This window comes from Euleptes europaea, chromosome 8 (assembly GCF_029931775.1).
Source record: "Euleptes europaea isolate rEulEur1 chromosome 8, rEulEur1.hap1, whole genome shotgun sequence".
In the NCBI taxonomy this organism is placed as follows: Eukaryota; Metazoa; Chordata; class Lepidosauria; order Squamata; family Sphaerodactylidae; genus Euleptes; species Euleptes europaea.
In genome coordinates this window covers 30,074,391-30,097,253 of record NC_079319.1, presented here as the reverse complement: position 1 = coordinate 30,097,253, position 22,863 = coordinate 30,074,391, and the positions used below count along the sequence as shown (strand labels likewise).

General features: G+C 41.5%; 1 protein-coding gene across 2 annotated transcripts in view; it reads right to left on the bottom strand.

Annotated features, from left to right (window-relative positions):
• Window positions 1–22,863, bottom strand: part of MMP16 (matrix metallopeptidase 16) — a 199,692-nt gene that overhangs the window by 79,849 nt on the left and 96,980 nt on the right. For both annotated transcript variants that reach the window (XM_056854501.1, XM_056854502.1), the window contains one exon: window positions 10,004–10,308. In XM_056854501.1, the coding sequence (XP_056710479.1) occupies window positions 10,004–10,308 (305 nt within the window). The remainder of the gene's footprint in view (window positions 1–10,003; window positions 10,309–22,863) is intronic.

Sequence of the window (22,863 nt, the reverse complement as noted above, 5' to 3'; positions counted from 1 at the left end):
GCCCCCAGCTCATTATGTCACCTTAGGTCTTTCCTGGCACCTTTGCCGTTACTCTGTTGGTTTGGGTTTTGCGCAGCCTGACCATGCTCCCTCCCACCTTGTTGGCCAAGTCTACGGGAACCCCTTGCCCCCGCCTTTGCTATTGATTTCTTCTGTCTTAGTCTACGTGAACTTGGACAACACCTCTTCAAGGACGGTAAATATCACCCCATCAACGATCCCTGCCACGTTGGCATCTGTGCTTGTACTCCTCTCTTTGAATTTCTTAGATTTCTCTGTATGTGTGTATGCAACACTGGTTTGATTGAAAACGATATAAACTCTTTTAATTTGGAATCCATTGCTTCTGTCTTTATTTAAAGGTCACAGTTACCGGCTCTGGTATACAAAGGTTGCGATGTGTGTGTGTGTTAAGTGCCGTCAAGTTGCTTCCGACTCATGGCGACCTTATGAATGAAAGTCCTCCAAAATGTCCTATCTTTGACAGCCTTGTTCAGATCTTGCAAACTGAAGGCTGTGGCTTCCTTTATTGAGTCAATCCATCTCTTGTTGGGTCTTCCTCTTTTCCTGCAAAGGTTGTGATACCACTATAAAAATAAATATTGTAGTTTTGCCATCTTGCTTGCTAATTCCCCAAGTTAAAGGGCAATTTGGCTAACACCATGTAGTAAACAATCATGTAGGGAAAGTATGGAGCTAATATACAATGCTGGCAAAGCTCATTGAGGCCAGATTTCTCAAGGGAGAAATGGTGGTCCAAGAAACAAGGCCGAACCTCCCAGAAGTATTGTTAGAAGAAGGAGAAGAGTTGTTTTTTATATGCTGACTTTCTCTACCACTTAAGGGAGAATCAAACCAGCTTACAATCACCTTCCCTTCCCCTCCTCACAACAGACACCTTGTGAGGTAGGTGGGGCTGAGAGAGTTCAGAGAACTGTGACTATCCCAAGGTCACCCAGCTGGCTTCATGTGTAGGAGTGGGGAAACAAATCCAGTTCACCAGATTAGCCTCCACCACTCATATGGAGGAGTGGGGAATCAAACCCGGTTCTCCAGATCAGACTCCACCACTCCAAACCACCACTCTTAACCACTATACCACGCTGGTGTCTTTAGGGAGAGAAAGGATCAATGCTGAAAGCAGTACTGGTCATAAGAACTGTGTTTATGGGAACACAACAGCCAACTGGGATGGTTCTTGATGGCTACAACATTTGGCTATACTGGGATAGTTTAATAGTTTGCATGTTAAAACGTTGCTGATCCTGAGCTCTTAAGATGGGCACATAAAAAAATAAATAAAAATAAAGTCTATTTCAAATAAGTTTCATGGCATTTCTTTCAGCTTAGGTTTTTGTCTCCTAACAAAACTTTATTCCCCTGGTTGTTTGGGAACTAATTCAAATGCTTTAAAAGCATGAGTAACTTCAAGAAGATTTATAGGGGGAAACCCACATATAATAAGGTTTTACTGAGCACTCCAAGAAGTTGTTCATCTCTTTTGAGAAACACAGAATTCAAATTGCCTTCATTAGCGGAGCAATATACTGAGGAAAATGAGCCTAGTACTTTTCAAGGGGGTTAGTGATTTGCATTTTTGCTAAATAATCAAGCTGTTGTCTCTTCCCAGCCTCTTGTAGGCCAGAGGAACAGGACAAAAACAATCATTCAGCCAGTTAATCCTCTTGACACTCTGGAGTTCAATTTAGCTTCTAAACAATCTGTCACTAAAGTTTTCCACTGTTTTATCAGATATTTCAAATGATAGTAGAGTATACAATGACTGTACTTCATCACACAAAAACCACAATGAACTTTAAAAGAAAAAAATGAAGCCTGACTCTTCAGAATGACTCATGGCTTTAACTGAGTTACACATTTTGCTTCACTGTGTGTTTTGATAAAATAAGAGTCCTCACAAGACCTACTGACTTTGAATTTCAGTACCTGTTGACACAGGAGAAAGACACTGGAAGGAAAGAAGAAAGGGGAAGAAAAGAACCAGCAAATGTATGGGGTGATGAGTAAGCTCAAACACAGTTACACACACTTCAGCTCCAATTCATTTAAGGGTAGGGCTGTGTATATCGATAAACCTGAACAGAAAATAAACCTGAAATTAGCTGTTTTGGCAATATTCGGGTTTTGTCTCAGCCGAATACAAATTCTGGGAATCCACCGAAAACCAAATAGGCAATATTCAGCTTTTCGGGTTTCGGCTATTCGCCTTTGCTCAGATGCACGGCTCTGTGCTTTCTCCCATTTTTCTATCTTTGACTGGTTTTGTTAGGGCCCCATAATTGGAGCCCTTTTGAGGGAGGGGTTGTGTAATCGGAGCCAACTTGGTCTGACCAACCTTTCAGGTACATCAACCAACAGAAGACTAGTCTGCATAGCAGAAGAGTAATTTAAAAGACAGGGCTCACCCAATCTCGTCCAGAGGGATATATCCTCTGACTAAAAAACATCAGCTTCAACAGCTGCTTACCAGGCTTCTGAAGAAGACTCCTCACCCATGCAGATGAGCAATCTTATTTACAAGAGCTGCCTTGGTCATGACTTTGGCTGGCTCCAATATCACCATCTCCCCCACCCCATGAAAACCTGCTCTCAAACTGAAGGCCGCCCCGAATAGTGGCTTTGTTTCCCCACACTGTCAACATCTCTTGAAATCAGATTTTTGAGGACTATAATAAAGGACTGTTCACAGGATGTCATTTGCCACCAAAAGAAATGTTTTCCGTGTCTTATTATTTTTTTGCATGTAAGCCATTTTCCTCAGTTGGGAAGCCAATTTGCATGGGCATCATGCTATGTGCCCCAGATATGAATGGAGTCTCCAGACTTTGAGGCGCCAGCCTGCCAGTTTCCACCAGTCCTCACAACGATGACCTTCTGAACCTGAAAACCGATGGACAGCTTGGCTTGCAAATGCCTGGAGGATGGGGGAGACCCCTTTGTGGGCCCATAAAATTGGACCCCCTGTCCCAAACATCACCAAACTTCGATGTCCATCTAAGGAGAGTTCCTTGCAGCTATGCTGCAAATTTGGTAATTCTACCTCCAAAAATGCCCCCATAGGAGCTTTGGAAAAAAAATCCATAGACTAAAATTGGCCCGATTTTTTCAGTAAACCCAGAAATAAAGCCAAATATCCCTTTACCGGTATGGGTATTTGGCTTTTCCTGAGTTTACTGAAATTTTTTTTGAGCCCAATAAACCTGAACCCGAAATTTACCAGTTTTTCCCCTGGAGCAAATGGCTGTTCTGGAAGGTGGACTCTATGACATCATACCCTACTGATGTCACTCCTCTCCCCACACCCCACCTTGCCCAGGCTGTACCCCCAAACCTCCAGGAATTTCCCAACCCAGAGTTGGAAACCCTATATACATCCCTAAACATACTGGGCCAAGGATATCTAAAGAACTGCCTGCTCCTCGGTGAACCTGCCCATTCCTTAAATATTTGCCTCAGAATCCCTTCTCTGGTTTCCCCACTAACTGACATTACTCAAACGGCATCCAGCAATAGGGCCTACTTGGTCATGGCACCACAAGTATAAAATACTTTAGAGGGCACCACAAGTATAAAATACTTGATGGACTCTAGAGAGTCAGGTTCTCCTATAGTCTGCCCTCTAAAGCTACCATTTCCTCCAGGGGAACTGATGTCCATTATCTGGAAATCAGCTGTAATTCCAGGAAAACTCCAGGCCTTGAGATCGGTAAATCTACCTCTGCTTTACTGGTTTCTATTTAATGTAGTTTGTATGATGCATTGTTATTGTACTTGCCTGTTAATCAATTATTATTATTTTTTTTGGTTAACCAGTTTGAGCAAATGTAGGATAGAAATAATGTTACTGCATCAATTCATGAAATATTAAAGAAGGTGTGGGGTTTGAAGAACAAACTCATGTGGAATCTGGGTCAACCAGATGCAACGCCGACAGACTCACATGTACATCTCTATAAAGTGGCTTAGTGGGAGGGCTGAATTCAAGTGTAAAATAAGAAAGCAAGGAGAACAATTTCCCCCCACTTCAAACACTTTTAAAAACTATTTCTGTCCATTGGGTTGCTAAGACAGTAGTAACCTGTGATGGTACATTTTTAAAAAGCGTTTTTTTAAAAAAAGGAATGGTTTAATGTAGAATAACTCAGGGTGAACAGGAGGGAGGTAAAAGCATAAGTAGTAGATGGACCCACTTAAAGGAACATTAGTCTTAGGAGTTAAAAGATATGCATGTAGAATATGTATATTGTATGGGCATACTAGGGTTGAAAGTATTTGATTGATCACTATAGGCTTACATAAGCTAACCTGCATTTTACTAATCAGATTCCTCAATGAACAGGAAGAGACACGCAGCTAAGTGACATATTTATTACTTATTAATAAAATATGATGAAATTGAGTTTCTGTTGTCAAGCCCTTCTTAAGGAACTAACAAACTGGAGTAAGAAACATGTTTGTAACCTTGATCAGGGCATACTTAGAAGCCAGTTAGGAAGACTAAGATGCAATCTGATGGCATCTCCTTTCAAATGAGTGACAGAGTAGGAAAATGCCTATATGGAAAAAAAATACATGCAAGGGGAGATTAACCATTGTTAGTGGATTGCTGTTTATAACTATCTTGAACAGGGCTAGGAAGAGGAGGGGAAATGAGGTCTAGAATTGTGGTCAACTAAACAGAACATTGTATTACTGACAAAGTAAATGCTATGTTACATCTTTAGTACATTTGTGTACTGGCACAAACCGACATCAATTTTTATTGATTAAAATATATTGATTAATTACTTTAGGACTTCTATAAACTTATATAATCTTTGAATTATTAGACTGTTTATATATTTCCATACAGTTTTAATGTGATTTGCTTTGAAAGGCACATTAACAATATACTTTAGTGTTGCATACTGAATACCTGATGGAAGTCAACTGACAGAAAGAAAAGTACTTGACTCCTAGGGCCGGCCCAAGGTTTCTTTTGTCCTATGGCTGCTTCCCCTTCTGGGTCCAGCCACAGCCACTGCAAGTAGCAGCGGCACAGGCAGCTCCAGCCCCATCCTGTGCTGCTCTCCCAGCTGGGCTGTTGGGTGCTGATGGTGGAGCAGAGGCCATGGAGATAGATGGTACTTAGACAAGGCTAGGAGGAGGAAGGGAAACAAGGATGGCAGGAGAGAGGAGGCTTCCCTTTGGCCTCCAGAAGAAAGGCACACAGGAACAACGAGGCTTCCTGAACCCATGAAACGGCTTTATACTGCATCAGAGCTTTGGTCCATCAAAGTCAGCATTGTCTACTTAAACTGGCAGTGACTCGCCAGGGTCTCAGGCAAAGGTCTTTCTCATCACCTACTGCCAGGTCTTTTAACTGGAGATGCCAGGGATTGAACCTGGGACCTTCTGTATGCCATGCAGATGCTCTACCAATGAGCCATGGCCCCTCCCCACCACTCAGACCTTTTTTGGTGCCCCTCAAAATCTGGTAGCCTAGGCAATCACCTAGGATTTCCTAGTGGTTGGTCTGGCCCTGGGAGACCACGGTTAAATTCTATGGAGCATTTCTGCACACATGTTAGCCGTATACTCAAGGAGAACTGCTAAAAATAAACCTTGCGGGAAGTTTGTGTCAAGTTAAAACTGGATCCAAACTTTTTTGCATGCACAAGACATAACACAAAGTATTTTTTTATTTGTTCAATACTGTAACAAAGTGCTACAGGTTGCACTAGAACTTGCACTACTGCTTGTGCTAGTAGATCAAAGCTAAGTATGTTCTCCTATCTGCTCATGCTTCATTGAGTAAGGGGAGTTTGTATCATTGTACTGGTATATCAGTGATGTTACCCTAGTAGAGTACTGGCACTGCAAATACAAAACACTAATACATATGTTACCCTAGAGGTACTGTGTTTACCGCCTGCTCAACCCCACCCCCTGCCTGCTGATGCCTTTAAAAGAAGCTGCTACCTAGAGGTCCCACCTTTTGTCTGGGCAGACATTTTTAGTTAACAGTTAATTATTTGGTGTATCAAAGTAGGATTTTATATGCACTGTAATACAATTTCAAGTGTTGTAAGTCATTGTGAAACCCTCTGGGTGAGTGGTGACTAAAAATCTCATTAATTTTTTTTAAAAAACGTTTCAAGGTGGGAAATGAGAGGCCTACATCAAATCTAATGTGTACACCTACTACAAAATATTTTGCTGTTATGTCATGAAGTTATATATACATGACCAGCTTTCAACATTAATAATGGTAGTGAGACAAGCAGGTCAAAACTATTCTTTTTACCTAGGCATTTAAGTAGGAATTTGATCTTTTGAATCAGTTTTGCTGCAATCTGCTTGTAGCCTGGAAACTATTATACAGATCATGTAGGCTCCTAAATGTGTTATGCTTTGGTGGGTTTTAACGCTATTTTATACTTGGGGTTTTAATGACCTATTTTGACTTTTGGGATTTTATGTTTTTAGGATTTTACCTTGTTTTATGTTGTGAGCTGCCTCAAGCAGGCCTTTGAAGAGGCAGCATGTGTATTTTCTAAAGAAACACAAAATATACCTACTTTACTTTTTTTTTTTTTACATATAGCAAGATCCCCACAGCCAGCTGCCTACCTCAAAAGCACAGTTCCTCCTTGACAATCTGGACATATAGTAGCAGTGGCACCTGCGGATTTTATATACTGCATTGCAGGTTTATAATTGTCACGAGGGGCTAGGGATGCTGCTGGCACATTAGCACCAACTGTGCCCATGTACCAGGCTGAATTCTGATTCAACATGCTTTGGATTCAGACTACCATCTCGTATTTAAAAAGTCAGTAGATCAAAGAAAAAGCACCTTGGGAGGGCATTACTCTGTTTTTCCCAGTTAGGTCTTCACTTAAAACTCTGTCCCATAATATATTTTTTTCTGTTCAGGTTTTTGGATTACTGAAATGTGTCCTCTGATGCAAAGCTGAGATTTAAGGCTCTAAGTATACAGTAAACCATGAGTAGCTGAGTTCATTTTGCTGTCAAAGAAGGAGGATTTCTTTTTATTTAAGTGAGGCTGCTATAAGTTCCTGTGATAATTAAGATCGATGAACTATTGTCATGCTAAAAAAAATCACACAAGGTAGATGTGTTGCCATGGTGTTTTCATCCTTTGGAGCATAAGATAAAACCTGTGTTATGGACATTTACATGGAAGAGAGTGAGTCTTCGAGTGGTGGATCCTTAAAGAAATGAACACAAAGCACAAAACTCTCTACTTTCATCCAAAACTAATCAATAATCCACAAGGAATATATTGTGTGCTCATAAAGCCTTAATTACCACTTTAATAGTCCAGTCCTGTGTGGTGTTACTCCACTCAAAGCCTGCTGAAATCAATGGCTTAGGCTGGAATAACAGGGTTGCACTGCTAGCCTTTTCCTGTTGAAAAACTACTTAATGCCTGTCCATAAAACAATTCTTCCCCTTTGTGGACATTAAAGTTAACAGATATTAGCCATCTCTGATAATTATTCAGCTAAGGATCTAAACAAACTTAGTCGGCTGCAACTTGACCGCACTTTACACACACACAGTCTATAGCTCTACCTCTCAGAGAACACAAAGAATGGTCTCTATCCTGCATAATGCTATGAACAGATATGGTCCTACCTTTTCTGACCATGGCTTTTGACTCTAGTAAATGTATTTAGAGGTGCTTAGAGATAAAACATTTGATAACTTATGATTTAAAACAGTCAACTCAACTCACGTTTGCTTTCAAACAACTATGGAATTTCCCTTATCTGTCGAAACTGAATTAGTACACCTTATGAGACATGGGCCTCAGTTTTCTAAGAACTAACCCACCATCTTGCAGTTGTATCATATATTTATGTGACCAGACGTGTGAGGTAAAAGAGCAGCATATGTGAAAGACTGGAGGGAAACAAAATGGGTCTTTTGTTGCTTGCGTATTGATTCAGAAGACAAGGGGTTGAAACAATGGAAGACTAAAGCCAGCAGGCGGGTAATTCCCAGTAGCTATGAAATTGGAATTGGACCCTACAAGCTAAAATGACTAAACTGAGGCTATCGTATTTTGGTCATGTCATGAGACAAGAGTCACTGGAAAAGACAGTCATGCTAGGAAAAGTTGAGGGCAGTAGGAAAAGAGGAAGACCCAACAAGAGATGGATTGACTCAATAAAGGAAGCCACAGCCTTCAATTTGCAAGATCTGAGCAAGGCTGTCAAAGATAGGACATTTTGGAAGACTTTCATTCATAGGGCTGCCATGAGTCGGAAGCGACTTGACGGCACTTAACACACACACATGAAATTGGATGAAACTACTTTACCATGCTTAGAATGTGTCAGTGTGTGTAGTAATGCTCTCCCTATGCACCACAACAGTTATCCAAATGAATAATTACAGTGGCTGCATGTTAACTGTTGGGACAGGAGATAGAAACGCTGCTTGCACACCGGCTAGGGTTGTCAATTAATTCCGCCTCAGTGGATTTGGGAGCCAGGCTGGCAAAATGGAATATTATGGTAATCCCTCAACATCAAGGCAGCCTCTAAATCACCTGAGTTGTTTAGGGTGTCTGAGGCCGTGTCAGCGCTGGAATGGACAGCAGTCTTCAGAGGGGCTCTCATTTCAGGTAGCTTCCTGTAAACAGGTCAGCAGGATCCAAAGCAGCACTTGGTCTTTGGAGACAGCACAGCAGTGGAATAGCTTCCTTAGGGAAGCCCATGAGGATACTCACTGCTTGGTTTTAGAAGTATTATCAAGGCATTTTAACTGCAGTCTGCTTTTTGCAGCAACAGTAGCCATGTTTTAAATGCTTGTTTGCCTCTATTGTGTTATTGCTTATTTTATATTTGCACAGTTTTAAAATCTTTTTATATGTATAGCTGTACAACATGTTGAATGCCTTCAGAAAGAAAGAGGACTCGTAAATTCTACAAATAAACACATATTCCTCCATCACTTCTGTCTGTGGGGGAACCGTAACTGAGCAGCTGCTGAAGATACATTGAAACCTTAGACGCAGCCCAAATGGTGTTTTGCATTCAGAGGCCTGTCTAAGACAAATTTACATACCCCCAACCATTATAGCTTTGCTGTGGCTCTTTCAGAGAAGTCAACTTGATTGGGAGTCCTAAACTGAAACACACACACACACAACATCACTGGAGTACAGGAAGAGTGCTAACAGTCTATCAGCCTCCAACACACCTGGGGATAACAGCTCCAGGTTGGGAAATTCTTGGAGTTTTGGGGATGGACCCTGGGAAGGGTGGGGTTTGGGGAGGGGAAGGACCTCAATGGGGTATAACGCCATAGGGCCCAACCTCCAAAGCAGCCATGTTCTCAGGGGAACTGATGTCTGTAGTCCGGAAATCAGTTGTGATTCTAGGAGATCTCCAAGGCCACACCTGGAGGGAGGCTGGCAATCCTAAACTCAAAACAATTCCAGTTCTCAACAGTGGTCCCACTGGTTAGGCAATTAACTACCATGACCGTTATTAAACACCAGTGGAACGTGGCCATACATTTCCAGCACCACAGTTGTCAAATATGCAAAAAAAGGGGAAGGGTAAAATTCCATACTAATGCTGTTATCACCATGACCAGTAAATAATGTTTTGTTTATTCCCAGGTATCCTGTCAACAGCTTTGTTTAATCAACTGCACTTGTAATGGTGATTTTCTAAAATACACAGATTCTCCATGGTAACAAAATAATAATGCATTTTCATAAAGTGGTGTGCCATTATTATGTGTTGAATTCAAAGTAAATATTTGATTCTATCACAAAAGGAGTTGAGTTTCCTGATCATTCTACTATTTGCCACGTTTACACATAAATTAAGTGAGGCATCATTTGAAAGATACAGTAGTCACAATTACTTTCAGATTGCACACAAAAATACGTTGTCATCCTATAATACCGTTTATATAGGATACAATTCAGGTGTTGCAAATAGCAGTTTGTTCTTACCATCATGATTAGGGTTTCCCAAGGTCCATGGTTCATCTGAGTCAAAATGTGTGTCTCCCCCAATTCCTGGCCCGGGAAAGTAAGCATGGGCCAAAAATCCTCCCTCCCCATCAAAGGGAGAGCTGTCTCCATGAAAACCTGATGCAAAAATGATAGTAATATCCACATCCCTCTTGCCGTTCTCTAGTTCAATGTAAGGAACTTCCTCAAATGTCAGAGGGGTTACATTCTGCCATACATCAAAGGCACGGCGAATGGCTTTACGGGTTTCAGCATCTCCTACTTTTGGAGTGACGTTCTTTATGCTGTAAAAACAAAAAAAAAGATAAGCTGATTAGCAGAATTATTATTTATTCTGAAAATAACCTTTTTTGAGGTAGCAAGAACTAATATTGTTAAAGTAACTCAACCATAACTAAATATGTAAATAATTGTCACATCTAAGCAGACTTCTGTGATCTAATTTTGAATTATTTATTTGATCAACAGCAGCTCAATAATATTTTTTTTTTCTTGGATCAGTGTAAAGAGGCCTATAAAAACATGCTAAACAGCAGGAAAACTGAAATAAATCAGCTACTGGCTGTTTTCATCTTGGGCTGAAATTACAATTAATTCAGCTAAATGACTGCAGTTCATTGTGATCAAACAGATGCGAATGTTTTCTTTTTAAATGAAACTTTAATAACTTACTGGTTACAATTAACAACAGAGTAACATCAAATGATGAACCCACCCAGGAAGTACTAAACAAAGCATGGAAATCAGCCTAAACAAGTAACTTCTGATGACCACGGATCTATCTAGTTCCTTTTAAGGTTAGTTTTTGGTGGTTAACTTACTGAGTACACAGAATTGTCTCATAAAATACAACTGTCGGGAAAAAAAGCTATTTTTTTTAAAAAAAATAACAAGCTTGAATCACTTAAATTCTTAAAGGAACCTACTGCCTTATAACACAATAATATTTCCTGAATATAAACAAAAGCAGACATGTGTTTATGTATATAAACAAACATAAATAAACATAAACACTAAAACATCTGGGAGGAATGAGGGGCAGGACCTGGTGTGTAAACCCACACTAGGGTTGCCAACCTCCAGGTGGCACCTGGAGATCTCCCGCTATTACAGTTGCTCTCCAGACAATCAAGATCAGTTTTGCTGGAGAAAATGGTTTTTTTGGAGGGTAGTCTGTATGGCATTATACCCTGTTGAGGTCCCTCCCTACCCCAAACCCTGCCCTCACCAGATTTCACCCTCAAAATCTCCAGTTATTTCCCAACCCAGAGCTGGCAACCCTAACCCAGACAGTTTTCAAAATCCCCTATGTCACTAGTGATTATAACCATAAGTCATATAAGCATGCCAGCTCACATTCTTTCCCCCATTTCCTTCCACTGATGCCTCAGGGGCCCAGGGGCATCCTAAATCCTGAATCTTTTAAAAAATAAATGTATTGCTTGTCATGCTGTGAGCTGCCATGAATACAAGGGAAGTTAGGATACAAATTTAAATAAACAAATACAATGATGATAAAACCAGAAGGTCAAGCTAAAAACCGTAAAACGTATTGTAAAATAAGGGGGGGACAACATATTACAACCAGTTACCAGAATCCATCAAATAAACGTTTGAGTATGATGTAACCCACTGTCAGAAACGTAAAACACTGGGTATTTCACGGGTGCTCAGAACACAGGAGCACAGAGACAAAGAGTCTCCGCAGACTATCTACACTGATGGGCCAGCATATAAACAATAGAATCCACAGCCCTTCAATGCAAACTGAATGAATCCAGATTTTGCAGTTTGAGGACAGAATCCATTTAAGGTCCACGATTCAACTGTGTTCCTGAACCCAACATCAGCCAGGTAGCTGTTGTGACAGATGTAGCACCAATGAACAGGGAAAATACCTTGACCGCCTGGCCTGGAAAGATCCAACACAAGGGTATCCTAAAAAAACCCAAAATAATCTTACAACGCCACATCTCTGGCAACTGAAAAGATAACTTTTAAGAACAGAAATGTTCACCAACATGCCGCCCCTCCCCTTTAAATGCTTAGCTCATGTATACCACCATGGTTCTCAAAGTGGTTGGTTCCCTAAGAAACTGGGATTGGCCACAATAAAGAAAAGTTCATTCCGGAGTCACTCTGGCCAAACAGATAAGTTTACTTTTGTCAGTGTTAACAGACAGCATACATACACAATCTCCATCCTGCTCCTTTTTCAGATCCACCCCTTCGCGGACAGATAATTTGCCAAGTAATTTCCTCCTCTTCCTTCTTCCTCCCGTATCACAGAAGCAACCCAGTAGATCTCCGCCTTCTTCTATTGTTCTAAAGGAAGTCTTTGTAATTTTATCAACACCTTCTCATAAATTTACACTGCATCCTCTCATATGTATTATTAAATGCCTGATTAGGCTTAAAGTTTTTCCTCTTCCTGAACTCCATGCGCAGGGAAGACTGTTTCCACTATGAGATTGGAATAAGGTAATACAATGAAACTACTAGCGGAAATATGTCTTTTGGATATAGATGAGCAGATTCTACCAGCTTTGCCCTGATTGAGATTTGTTTGATCTTTTCTAGCACACAAAAGGTGGCTTTGAGACAATCACTCAATTTTTTTGTTTGTTTCTGAGCTGCATAAAAGTACAATTCTGTTCTTATTATTCAGATAAGCAAAAAACAAAAACAGCCCTCCCCAAGCTCTGTATACTGAAAACTACATTAAACAAAAATTCAGCACAAAAAGAACTATAGTTTTGAAGGGGCAGTTATCTTGCTTGTTTCTATAGCAGGACTCAAATGTGTTTCTTCTGGGGATCCCTGAATCTGAGGATCACACAAGTGTGAATCTACTGGACTTTTAAAAAAATCTGTTTTCAGTCTACAGGGAAGTGGTGGGGAACTGCACCCCCCCAAGAGTTAATCTCTCTCTCACACTGCTCATCAGGTCTCAAAAAAGACCATTGTTTGATACAAAGAACAGCCTGAGGGAGAAGGGCAGAAGGAGGACCGAGAATAAATTCTGAAACACATCCTAATGTGATTTTGGAAGCAGACATCTTAATTTCTGTACTGATCACTGAACTCATTATGAGACTGATTTAACATCAAAAACCATCTTACAGAGATGGCTGCTGGAAGAAAATGGGGAAGAGCAGCCAAAGGTCATGGAGAAGTAAGAGCAACACTGAAATTGGATAGGTGCACAATTAAACTATCATTGACAATCATTTCAAACATTAGATTATTAGATTAGGTTAGGGAGCTCACTGGGTAGCTTCATTTGGGCTTTGAAAGGGAAAACAAGCTCTGATTTGGATCTAGCAATGAACTGGAAGGCAGCTGCATCCTCTAGCAAATTTTTGAGATTTAAAAAAAAATATTCCTACATTGCGATAGCCTAACCCAGGGGTCTCAAAAGTGCGGCTCCAGAGCCGCATGCGGCTCTTTGGCCCGTTGAGTGCGGCTCTCCGAACTTGGTTCGGAGCCCCTGCTCTTGCGCCCGCTCACGCCGGCAGCCGGGCTGTGGAGCCGGCGTGCCTGAGAGAGTGGGCAAGCGGGCGCGCTGTCTCCCCCCCCACCGTGGAAAATGGCCGGGTCCCCCTTTCCCTCAATGGTTGGGAGGCTAAAGCCTCTCCTCCACTCTAGCTGCGCGATTGCTGGGTGGGTGGTTCCTGGCCCCCCCGCCTATCAGCTGTTGGGCGGGGCGGGCTTCCTTTGGTAGACCTCACCTCCGGCTGAGTCCCATTGGGAGGCCATGTCTACCCACTGGCTTTCTTGGCAGTAGACCTGGACTCCGAGGAGGGGAAAAAGTCCCCCTTCAGAGGCTAGGTCTACCAATTGGCTTCTATGGGCCTCCGGAGGCCAGGTCTACTGCCAAGAAAGCCAGTGGGTAGACCTGGCCTCCCAATGGGACTCAGCCAGAGGCCAGGTCTATCAATAGGCTTTTATGGTGGTAGACCAGGCCTCCAGACGAGGACTCTGGACGGGGAGGGGGAAATGGCAGGGACTTACAATTTAATTTTTATCAATAAATAAGATCACTATTAAGTATGATATCAAGTTTTATTCAGTGTTAAGACTTAAAACTTTAATTAAAGTTTATTAAGTTAATAAACAGTGTACCTACCTATATAGTTTAAGAAATTTGGCTCTCAAAAGAAATCTCAATCGTTGTACTGTTGATATTTGGCTCTTTTGACTAATGAGTTTGCCGACCCCTGGCCTAACCAAGAAATCATCAAGGCCTGCACAGCTGTGGCCAGTTCAGTCATCAACAAAACAAAGGGAGCTATACCAACCCACCTCTTTTAAAAGCACAATTGCACTTAATAATAATTATATATTTATAATATTGTTTTTAATTACTGTGGCTCAACCTTTTAGGCTCCTAGCCAGTTCAGTCATCTCCAAGAATGGTTGCAGTTGGTATAAAATTTGCACAGACAAAAGGCGCTCCTGATCACAGGTATTACCTTGGTCATCTAACGGTAGTGACCAAGCAGAACCCACAAACTGTTGCATCCAAGATTCACTGAACTGTGAAGCCACCAGACAAGATTGTCTTGGAAAAGAACGGCATGCTAAAGCCTGGTAAATAGTTATTAAGACCAGAGGTTGACAAGAGAGATTTCCCCCCCAGATGTGCTCAGTACCACAGCCACTTTAAGAGGGGCAGGGATTGGTCCTTGTTTCATTGAGACATTGATTACCTCCACTGCCCCATGTCTTTACAAACCTTCAAAAAATAGGGTCAATTATTTATTTATTTTAAAGCATGGCCTGTGGCTTTTCACATCACTAGGTTGTGCTGGGAGTGGCGACATCCTTGCAGCTCCTTCACTGCTGGAGTAATGTAAGAAGTCAGCCAGAGAGGTACATGCATGCACATATATATGTGTGTGTGAGAGAGTATGAGAGATACATTTCCTATTATTTACCTAATTATTTGCCGATAGTTAGTGCTTGTCCATAATTAGTGTTTGCTGATAGTTATCCATAAAGAAACAGGCTACAGCCTTTAAAAATAACCAACACAAATGCCTCAAAAGGAATATTCTAAAAAGGTTTCAAAAGGAATAATTCCAGACTGCATCTGGTTATATAACAGTTATATAAATTTCCTCAGAATATGATGTTTTGGTGGAGCGGAAAATTTTCATGAATAAAAACTTGGATGATTCATCTGTGTCATGTTCTAAAAGTGTGTTTGATTATAGGGCTTGGCATCTTTCTAAAAATGTGTATGTAGTTTTTACGTTTACATCTTATAAAAACTCTGCCTTCTCTTCTCAAGCTGTTCACAGTGGCTCCCGTAGCAGAACTGCCTTGGGGCGCTACAACTTACTGATGATCTCATTGCAAGATCAGGGATTAATTAAACCTCTTTATTGGAATATGCTGCTATATCATAACAAATTGGGAGTTGATTCCCGTGAGATGGATATGTAATAGTTGGCTAAGTCCAGAGCAGTTTTCAGAAACAAAATCAAATTCAGAAGTGTTGAGTATGGCTGTGAGTGATGAAATAATACAAACCTCCTTGGTAATTCAATAAATAATAATTCAGATGTCTGGAATGACTGAAGGTGTTGGATGCCCTCCAAACCTGGCTTCTGCTTAAGAGAGAAATGGCTGCCGCTGGCTCTGACTAGCAGTAGCAATGTCAAAGTTGCCCTGTCCCTGTATATCACAAGCGGCACTGCAGTCCTAGAAGTGAAAACATCCATGCCATCTTCTTCCCGCCCTCCTTGGTCTTATTGCCAAATATGATTTAATTCTGTATTAGGTTCATTCATTTCAAGACTACTTTTTGACTCAACCCAGGCCTCTAAGAAGGCTCACATGAACACAAGAAGCTGCCTTCAACTGAATCAGACCCTTGGTCCATCAAAGTCAGTATTGTCTACTCAGACCAGCAGCGGCTCTCCAGAGTCTCAGGCAGAGGTCTTTCATATCACCTACTTGCCTAGTCCTTTTAACTGGAGATGCCGGGGGTTGCACCTGGGACCTTCTGCACATTCTCTGCCACTGAGCCACAGCCCCTCCCCCGTTAACATTTTGCTCCTTCCTCAGCAGCAGGTATGCCATTTGAACACAAATAGTCAAATGATTTCAGATTGTACACATGGGCTCCAGATTTGGATACTAAGTTTCCTTTCTGCTCATGGTAAGCACTTCTCATATTTCAAAAGTTCCATGATTCTCACTTCTCATACTTCAAGTTCCATGATTCTCGCAGGGGGCCCACTGACCCACGAGCTCACAGTCTGGAGGGACAGTGATGACTGCAGCAGAGAGGGAAGCATGGGAAAATAATTTATGGGGTAGAGCTCTACCCATACTACATAGGAGCCAAGCCACAGAGAAATGTCTTCTTACCACAGATCTTACCTGAGGAAAAATGTTCAGGTGGGAATTCAGTCCAAACGATTTATGACAAACCGACTAGCTTCAGTTAAGGGCACATCATTTTTAATCACTTGGCGACCAAGAATGACATAGGCAGCTAGTTGTCTGGAAATGGTATATAGGTCTGCGGTTTTTAACATTTACTAAAAGGTTTAAATAAGAGTGTAAAATGTAATCTGTCTCCAAAGGATTACAGGAGGTTAAGTGCAGAAAGCCTTGAATATTCATTCACTATGCAGAGGGGAAAAATAGATTAAAAGTATGTATGCATGCATATTTGACTAAATAAAAGAAATATTTACAGGCTTAATGAGATTCAGCAGATAAAATCTCAATTCCACTAGACTCCTGCAAAGCCCAATTGACTATAAGTGTGGACTCATGTACTGTTTTTAAGAATAAGTGCTAACCGTGAACTACAGGCCTGCTAGCTGGGAGGCGCCTACGCTATTTAAATATCATTAGGTTGATAGGACGGCAGTAATAACAAAGATTTTTCTTCTGAGAGCAAATTTCCAGAACCACTTAGATGTTGTGACCCTTTTTCCAGTATCCGACTCTCTGTTTTGGGACTAAGAATGCTGTCCTTGAGCAGAGGACATTTTCAAACTGCAAACAGAAAAAAGTGACATTTTGATACATGAACTCTAATAGTAATACCACTAGAGCACAATTTTAAGCATATATACAATTCCATGTGATAGATGAGCCTGCCTTGTTGATGACAGATGTAGGGAAGGCTGAATTGGAGTCATACATAGTTTTGTGCCGTTTTCAATAAACAGGTAAATTGTTAAGTAGTCACTTTCTGTCAATTCTACCTTTCCGTCTGAAATGCAGTTGTTCCTGGACATCTACAGTCATCTATCTAATCTGTCCAAAATAGCCGTTTGTGACAAGAAGCACTATTTTCAGTCTGGTAACTGCTTTCAGAAGTTGAACATTTTACAACTATGGTATGCCTTCATGGCATATACATTTCATTGTTATGCAATTTGTACAGACAACAGATAAGATGCTAGAAGGCTGTTCACTGCTAGAATGAGTAATATCTATGAATAAATTCTGAACCTAGCCCCAGGGTGTGGATCAAAAAACCATTACTATAAGGCTACATAGGGATGGGGAAATGTTTCTGTGAACCTGGGGAAACTAGTCACTGGAAAGCAGCAACTGAGGAGGAAATCCAAAAATAGGTAGGTCAGAGGAAGGGAACAAAGTAGAAAAAGGGGAGAGACCATTGAAGATGAGAAGGGAGAGAAGGAGGGACAGGATTACTGTGATGGAGAAGGGGTTAATCTGCAGGAGAAAGAGCTGAGAGACCAAAAGTGGGCAGAGTCAAAAAGCTGACACTCTGAGCTCTGAGGGAGAGAAAGCATTCTGAGCTGGGGAATGAGACTGAGAAGAAGCATGACTGTACTCTGTGAACCTAAGGGTTCTGTATAGCCTAAGCTAGTAGAACACACAACCTGTGGAGTGACAGGGGTGAGAATTGGGCGGAAAAAGGGCCCTTTCTCAGGTCACAAAGGGGAATTAGTCTCTGGGGCAGAGCTATTCCAGTTGCAGGGTGGTGCGGAGGATTACTGCCACGGTGTGGGGTAGTCAGTGAGAACTGGAAGAGGGATTTTGGATATTTCCCCATACTTCTGGAAGTTCTCTGAGGAGTTAAGAGATTCAAAGTCTCTTCACTCCTGTTAGCTAGGCTGGGAACAGAGCCTGTGAAACTTAATCTGTGAGAGTTCTGAGTTAACACCTAAACTAAGCTATCTCTCTGAAAGACTCTTGTGTACATATATGTGATTTTGTGTTTTCCCTCCAATTCTGCCTTTTCATCAAAAATCCATCTTGTGAATAAAAAGGTAAAGGTCCCCTGTGCAAGCACCGGGTCATTCCTGACCCATGGGGTGAAGTCACATCCCGACGTTTATTAGGCAGACTTTGTTAACGGGGTGGTTTGCCAGTGCCTTCCCCAGTCATCTTCCCTTTACCCCCGGCAAGCTGGGGACTCATTTGACTGACCTTGGAAGGATGGAAGGCTGAGTCAACCTTGAGCCGGCTACCTGAAACCGACTTCCGTTGGGATCGAACTCAGGTTGTGAGAAGAGCTTGGACTGCAGCACTGCAGCTTACCACTCTGCGCCACGGGGCTCTTATCTTGTGAATACAGTTCAATAAATTTCCCTGTTTTGACTGTTAAAGTTAAGAAGCCTCTTGTGTCAAATTTCTCTCTGAGGTAAACACTGGTGTGGGACTGGAGAAGGAGAAAAATAATCTCCTCACAATACACTCAGGCTAACGCTTCCCCTCAGCATTCACAGACAGGCTGAGTGACTATTAAAGAGGGTAAAAGGGGGTAAGTCATAATTACAAATAGAGAAAGCATGAGGGGAAACTAAATTTCTCCCCCCTTGAATGCTGGTGGGTCCCCACTTGTGTGTATATGTGTGTGTGATAGCAAATTTCATAATAACATCCACCTCCAAATACACAGATGCAACTTCCATTCGTTTTTGGCTATAATAACGATTTTATAGGTATCATAACCTCAGTCACTCAGTACATAAAACAAGTCACCATTTCAGTCTGAACCTCTAGGTGATATATTGCTCAGCCCCAGCTAGTGTATGCAAAATCTAACCAGATTTTCTACGCTTTGCTCCCCTCTACAATGGATTACTGAAGGCCATATTATGTGGGGCTGCCTTTGGCACAACGTTTATATTTAATTTTACCCCAGAGTGTTAAAGTAGGTTTGCCTTGGAAGTAGGGTTGCCAGGTTCCCCCAAGCAACCAGCGCGGGGGGGGGGGGGGACTTACCAGCTGTGGAGGGAGGGTGGTGCTAATGTGCCAACATCACTTCCAGATATGACGTCATCATGTTGGCAACATCGAGGGAGATGCTCTGGTATATGGGCAAAAACTCTACGGTAGAGGCTGTTTGCCCAAATACCAGAGCGTCTGCACACGTGTTGAAATGTGCATGTGCATTTGGCCATGGCTTCCTGACACTTGCACACATATCCATATGCATCCCTCAACGTCGCCAATGTGATGTCACTTCTGGCGCCAGGAGAGGGGACCCAAATCAAAAGATCTGGTAATCTTATTTGGAACACTATTTGGAAACTTCTATTAGTAAAAAATGCAGGAGCAACACTCCTGACAGATGTTTATCACTGGCACTCCAGCACAATTTCTTCACTGCTTGTCTGTTGTCTTTCACGAATAAATATTCATTATTATTAGAAAGACATACGCGACTCAGGACCAGGATATGTAATAGACCACGTGCTTTTGTATCAACCTGCCTGAGAACAGAGATATTATATAGAGGCCCTGTTTGGTGTGCCCCTACCATCAGCCAAAGGAGGTGGAACCTTGAGAGAACTAGTTTTCTATGATGTCGACCCTTTCATGAAATACCTTACCCACAGCTGCTCACCTAATACTTGGACTTTTCAAAGTCAGGATGCAGGCCAAAGACTGCTTATTCAGGTTTCTGATTCATTTCTTCTGCTGCAAAGAACTGTCTTTGTTGTAGTGGACATATATAGTGTGTTAATTTAATCTGTGTTTTATCATTTTATGGGATTATTGAATTGTGATGTTATGTTTTCTCTCAATGTAGCCTAGAAAGGCTGTAGCTCAGAAGTAGGGTATAAAACTTTCAGACAGGCAGAATATTTACCATTTTAGTTTGACTACTACATTTTTTCAGGACAATTTTTAAGTAGCTTGACACTTTAGAAAATAATCCCTTGGGCTTAATTTGAATCAGGACTCACTTTGGCTCTATTTCAAGTGGAATATGAATTTATCTGAATGAGTTATGCATTCCCATGTTCCTGGGGAAACTCTTTCCTTCAGATGAGAAATACAACTTTAGTTGTCTTTGTTGCATTTGTGTTACTAATATATTAACAGTCAGTCTTACAGGGCAGGAGATCCACCATCCCTCATCAAATGCAAAGAGATGTCCTTCACCTCAAGGTGCTTTACCTTAAACCAACTCACTGCTCTCTCAGTCCCTCTCTATTAATACTCCAAACTGTAGACAGCCAGTGTGGTACAGTGGTTAGGAGTAGTGGACTCTAATCTGGAGAACTGGGTTTGATTCCCCACTCCTCCACATGAAGCCAGCTAGGTGACCTTGGGCCAGTCACAGTTCTCTTTGAGCTCTCTCAGCCTCATCTACCCCACAAGGTTTCTGTTGTGGGGAGATGAAGGGAAGGAGATTGTAAGCCGGTTTTATTCTTAAAAGGTAGAGAAAATCAGCATATAAAAACCAACTCCTACTCCTCCGTCTTCCTCCCCCCAACTGATTCCCTGCTCCTTTCCTTTAGCTGGACAAATGTCATTTTCTCCAGGCTCTAAGATATATATCTATCTTAACATGGGTACTTCCATAAATATATTTCAAAACAAAAACAAACAAAAGAGAGATCCCCAACTATCAGGAGACTATTTCCTACCTATTAATTTACACTGATGAAACAGCAGCTCACATTCTATCAATTCACCTAACAAAGGAATGGTTAGTCAGCAGCTATAATGAGACCTTTGCTAATGAAGCACCATTTCCTGCCTTTTGCTAGCAGAACTGCACTTCCAGGAACAACTGTTCCTATTTTGCAAAAATATGCAGTAAAAAAACTAGCTTCATTACAAATGCATATATGTGCATGTGCCAGCAAGCCATGGCCAAATGCATATGCACATTTTAACACGTGTGCAGGTCTGCCAGTTCTTCCTATATGGAAGGCTCTGCTGTAGAAAATTTGTAATGTGAAGTAGCCTTGAGTTAATGCAGCTCATTTGAAGATATGCTTTCAAACAAACTGCCATACCGCATTCATAATGGGGGAAAATTGTGCTTGCCACACTGGCATCTTGATCATTCTGGGAGAGGGTATAGGGCTGAAGCTAAGCATACTATGAACTATGGATATAACATGTTCCTAAAATTGACTGATTGTACTGAGCTCTTTGGAGAAAAGAAGAGATAAACATGTAATAAATCATTGCTAGCTAAATGGACCTTCAGTATACCAGATACTGCAGGGCATATAAAAGAGGAAGACAGCTGCCCTCTTGTGATGCTTGTAGATCCCTGGAGACATCTGTCCGACCATTGATGGGAAGAAGATAGACCCTCAGTCTGATCCAGCAGGACTCTTCCTATGTTAACTTCCCATACTCACAATAGAAGCCTGTCTCATATTTTGAAGAATAGCTGTCATACGTGGACTATCAGTCTCAGCATAGTTCTTTGTGTTATTGATCATATCCATTAAGAAAGTCATTTTGTACAAGGTATACTCACGATGCAGGAAATTTTAATAAGGAAAGACCAATAACACACCTTTGACAATAGAATGAGTGGCTCAGAAAGGTGCTCTAGGAATCTGTGCCATTTATCATATTAATTCATTTTCTGGTGTGGACAGTGAGTGAATTTTCTAAATCCGCTGATGAGACAAAATAATTCCAAAGGCACACATCCAAAGCACGCAGCAAGAACTGTAGCACTTTATCTCGCAATGAGGCGACTGGGCAATAAAATGGAAGATGGAATCTAATGTTGATAAGTGCACACTGGGAACAAATCCTAACTCAGTTCTAAATCACTCAGGGGATTATAAATCATTAGAATCATTATGGATAAGCCACTGAAACAGAAGACAATTGAAAAAAAAAAACCAGACTGCTAAGCAGGAGAGGGAGTAATATTTAAGAATATATAGTCTGCCCGATCGTCAGTGCTTGGGGTGAGTAAACCACATTATTAAAACCACCATAAAAGATAATAAATTATGGAGGTGGTAGAAAGTGCCATCAAGTCACACCTGACTTACAGTGATTCTATAGGGTTTTCAAGGAAAGAGACATTCAAAGGTAGTTTGCCATTGCCTGGCTCTATGTAGCAACCCTGGTTTTCTTGGTGGTCTCCCATCCAAATACTAACCACTACCAACCCTGCTTAGTTTCTGAGATCCAATGAGATCAGGTTAGCCTGAGCCATCCTGGTCAGGGCAATAAATTATAATGAACCACAGTTGCTAACTGATCTTACGTTGCTATTTTAAGATTGCTGAGAACAATGGGTTGCATCCTACCACTCTGCTCAGCCATTGGCAGCAATTCCTTATGTGCAAGAAGCCTTCCTCTGGAGGCTTCATTGGTAGAAAATGAATGTTCCTTGCACCAAAGGACCACATTGCTCTTAGCTGAGCAGAATGGCAGGACACAACCCACTGTATATGAATTACTTTGAAGAAGAGTTGGTTTCTATACCCTGCTTTTCTCTACCTAAAGAGTTTCAAAATGGCTTACAATCACCTTCCTCCCCCCACAACAGGCATCTTGGGAGGTAGGTGGGTCTGAGAGAATTCTGAGAGAACTGTGACTAGTCCAAGGTCACCCAGCAG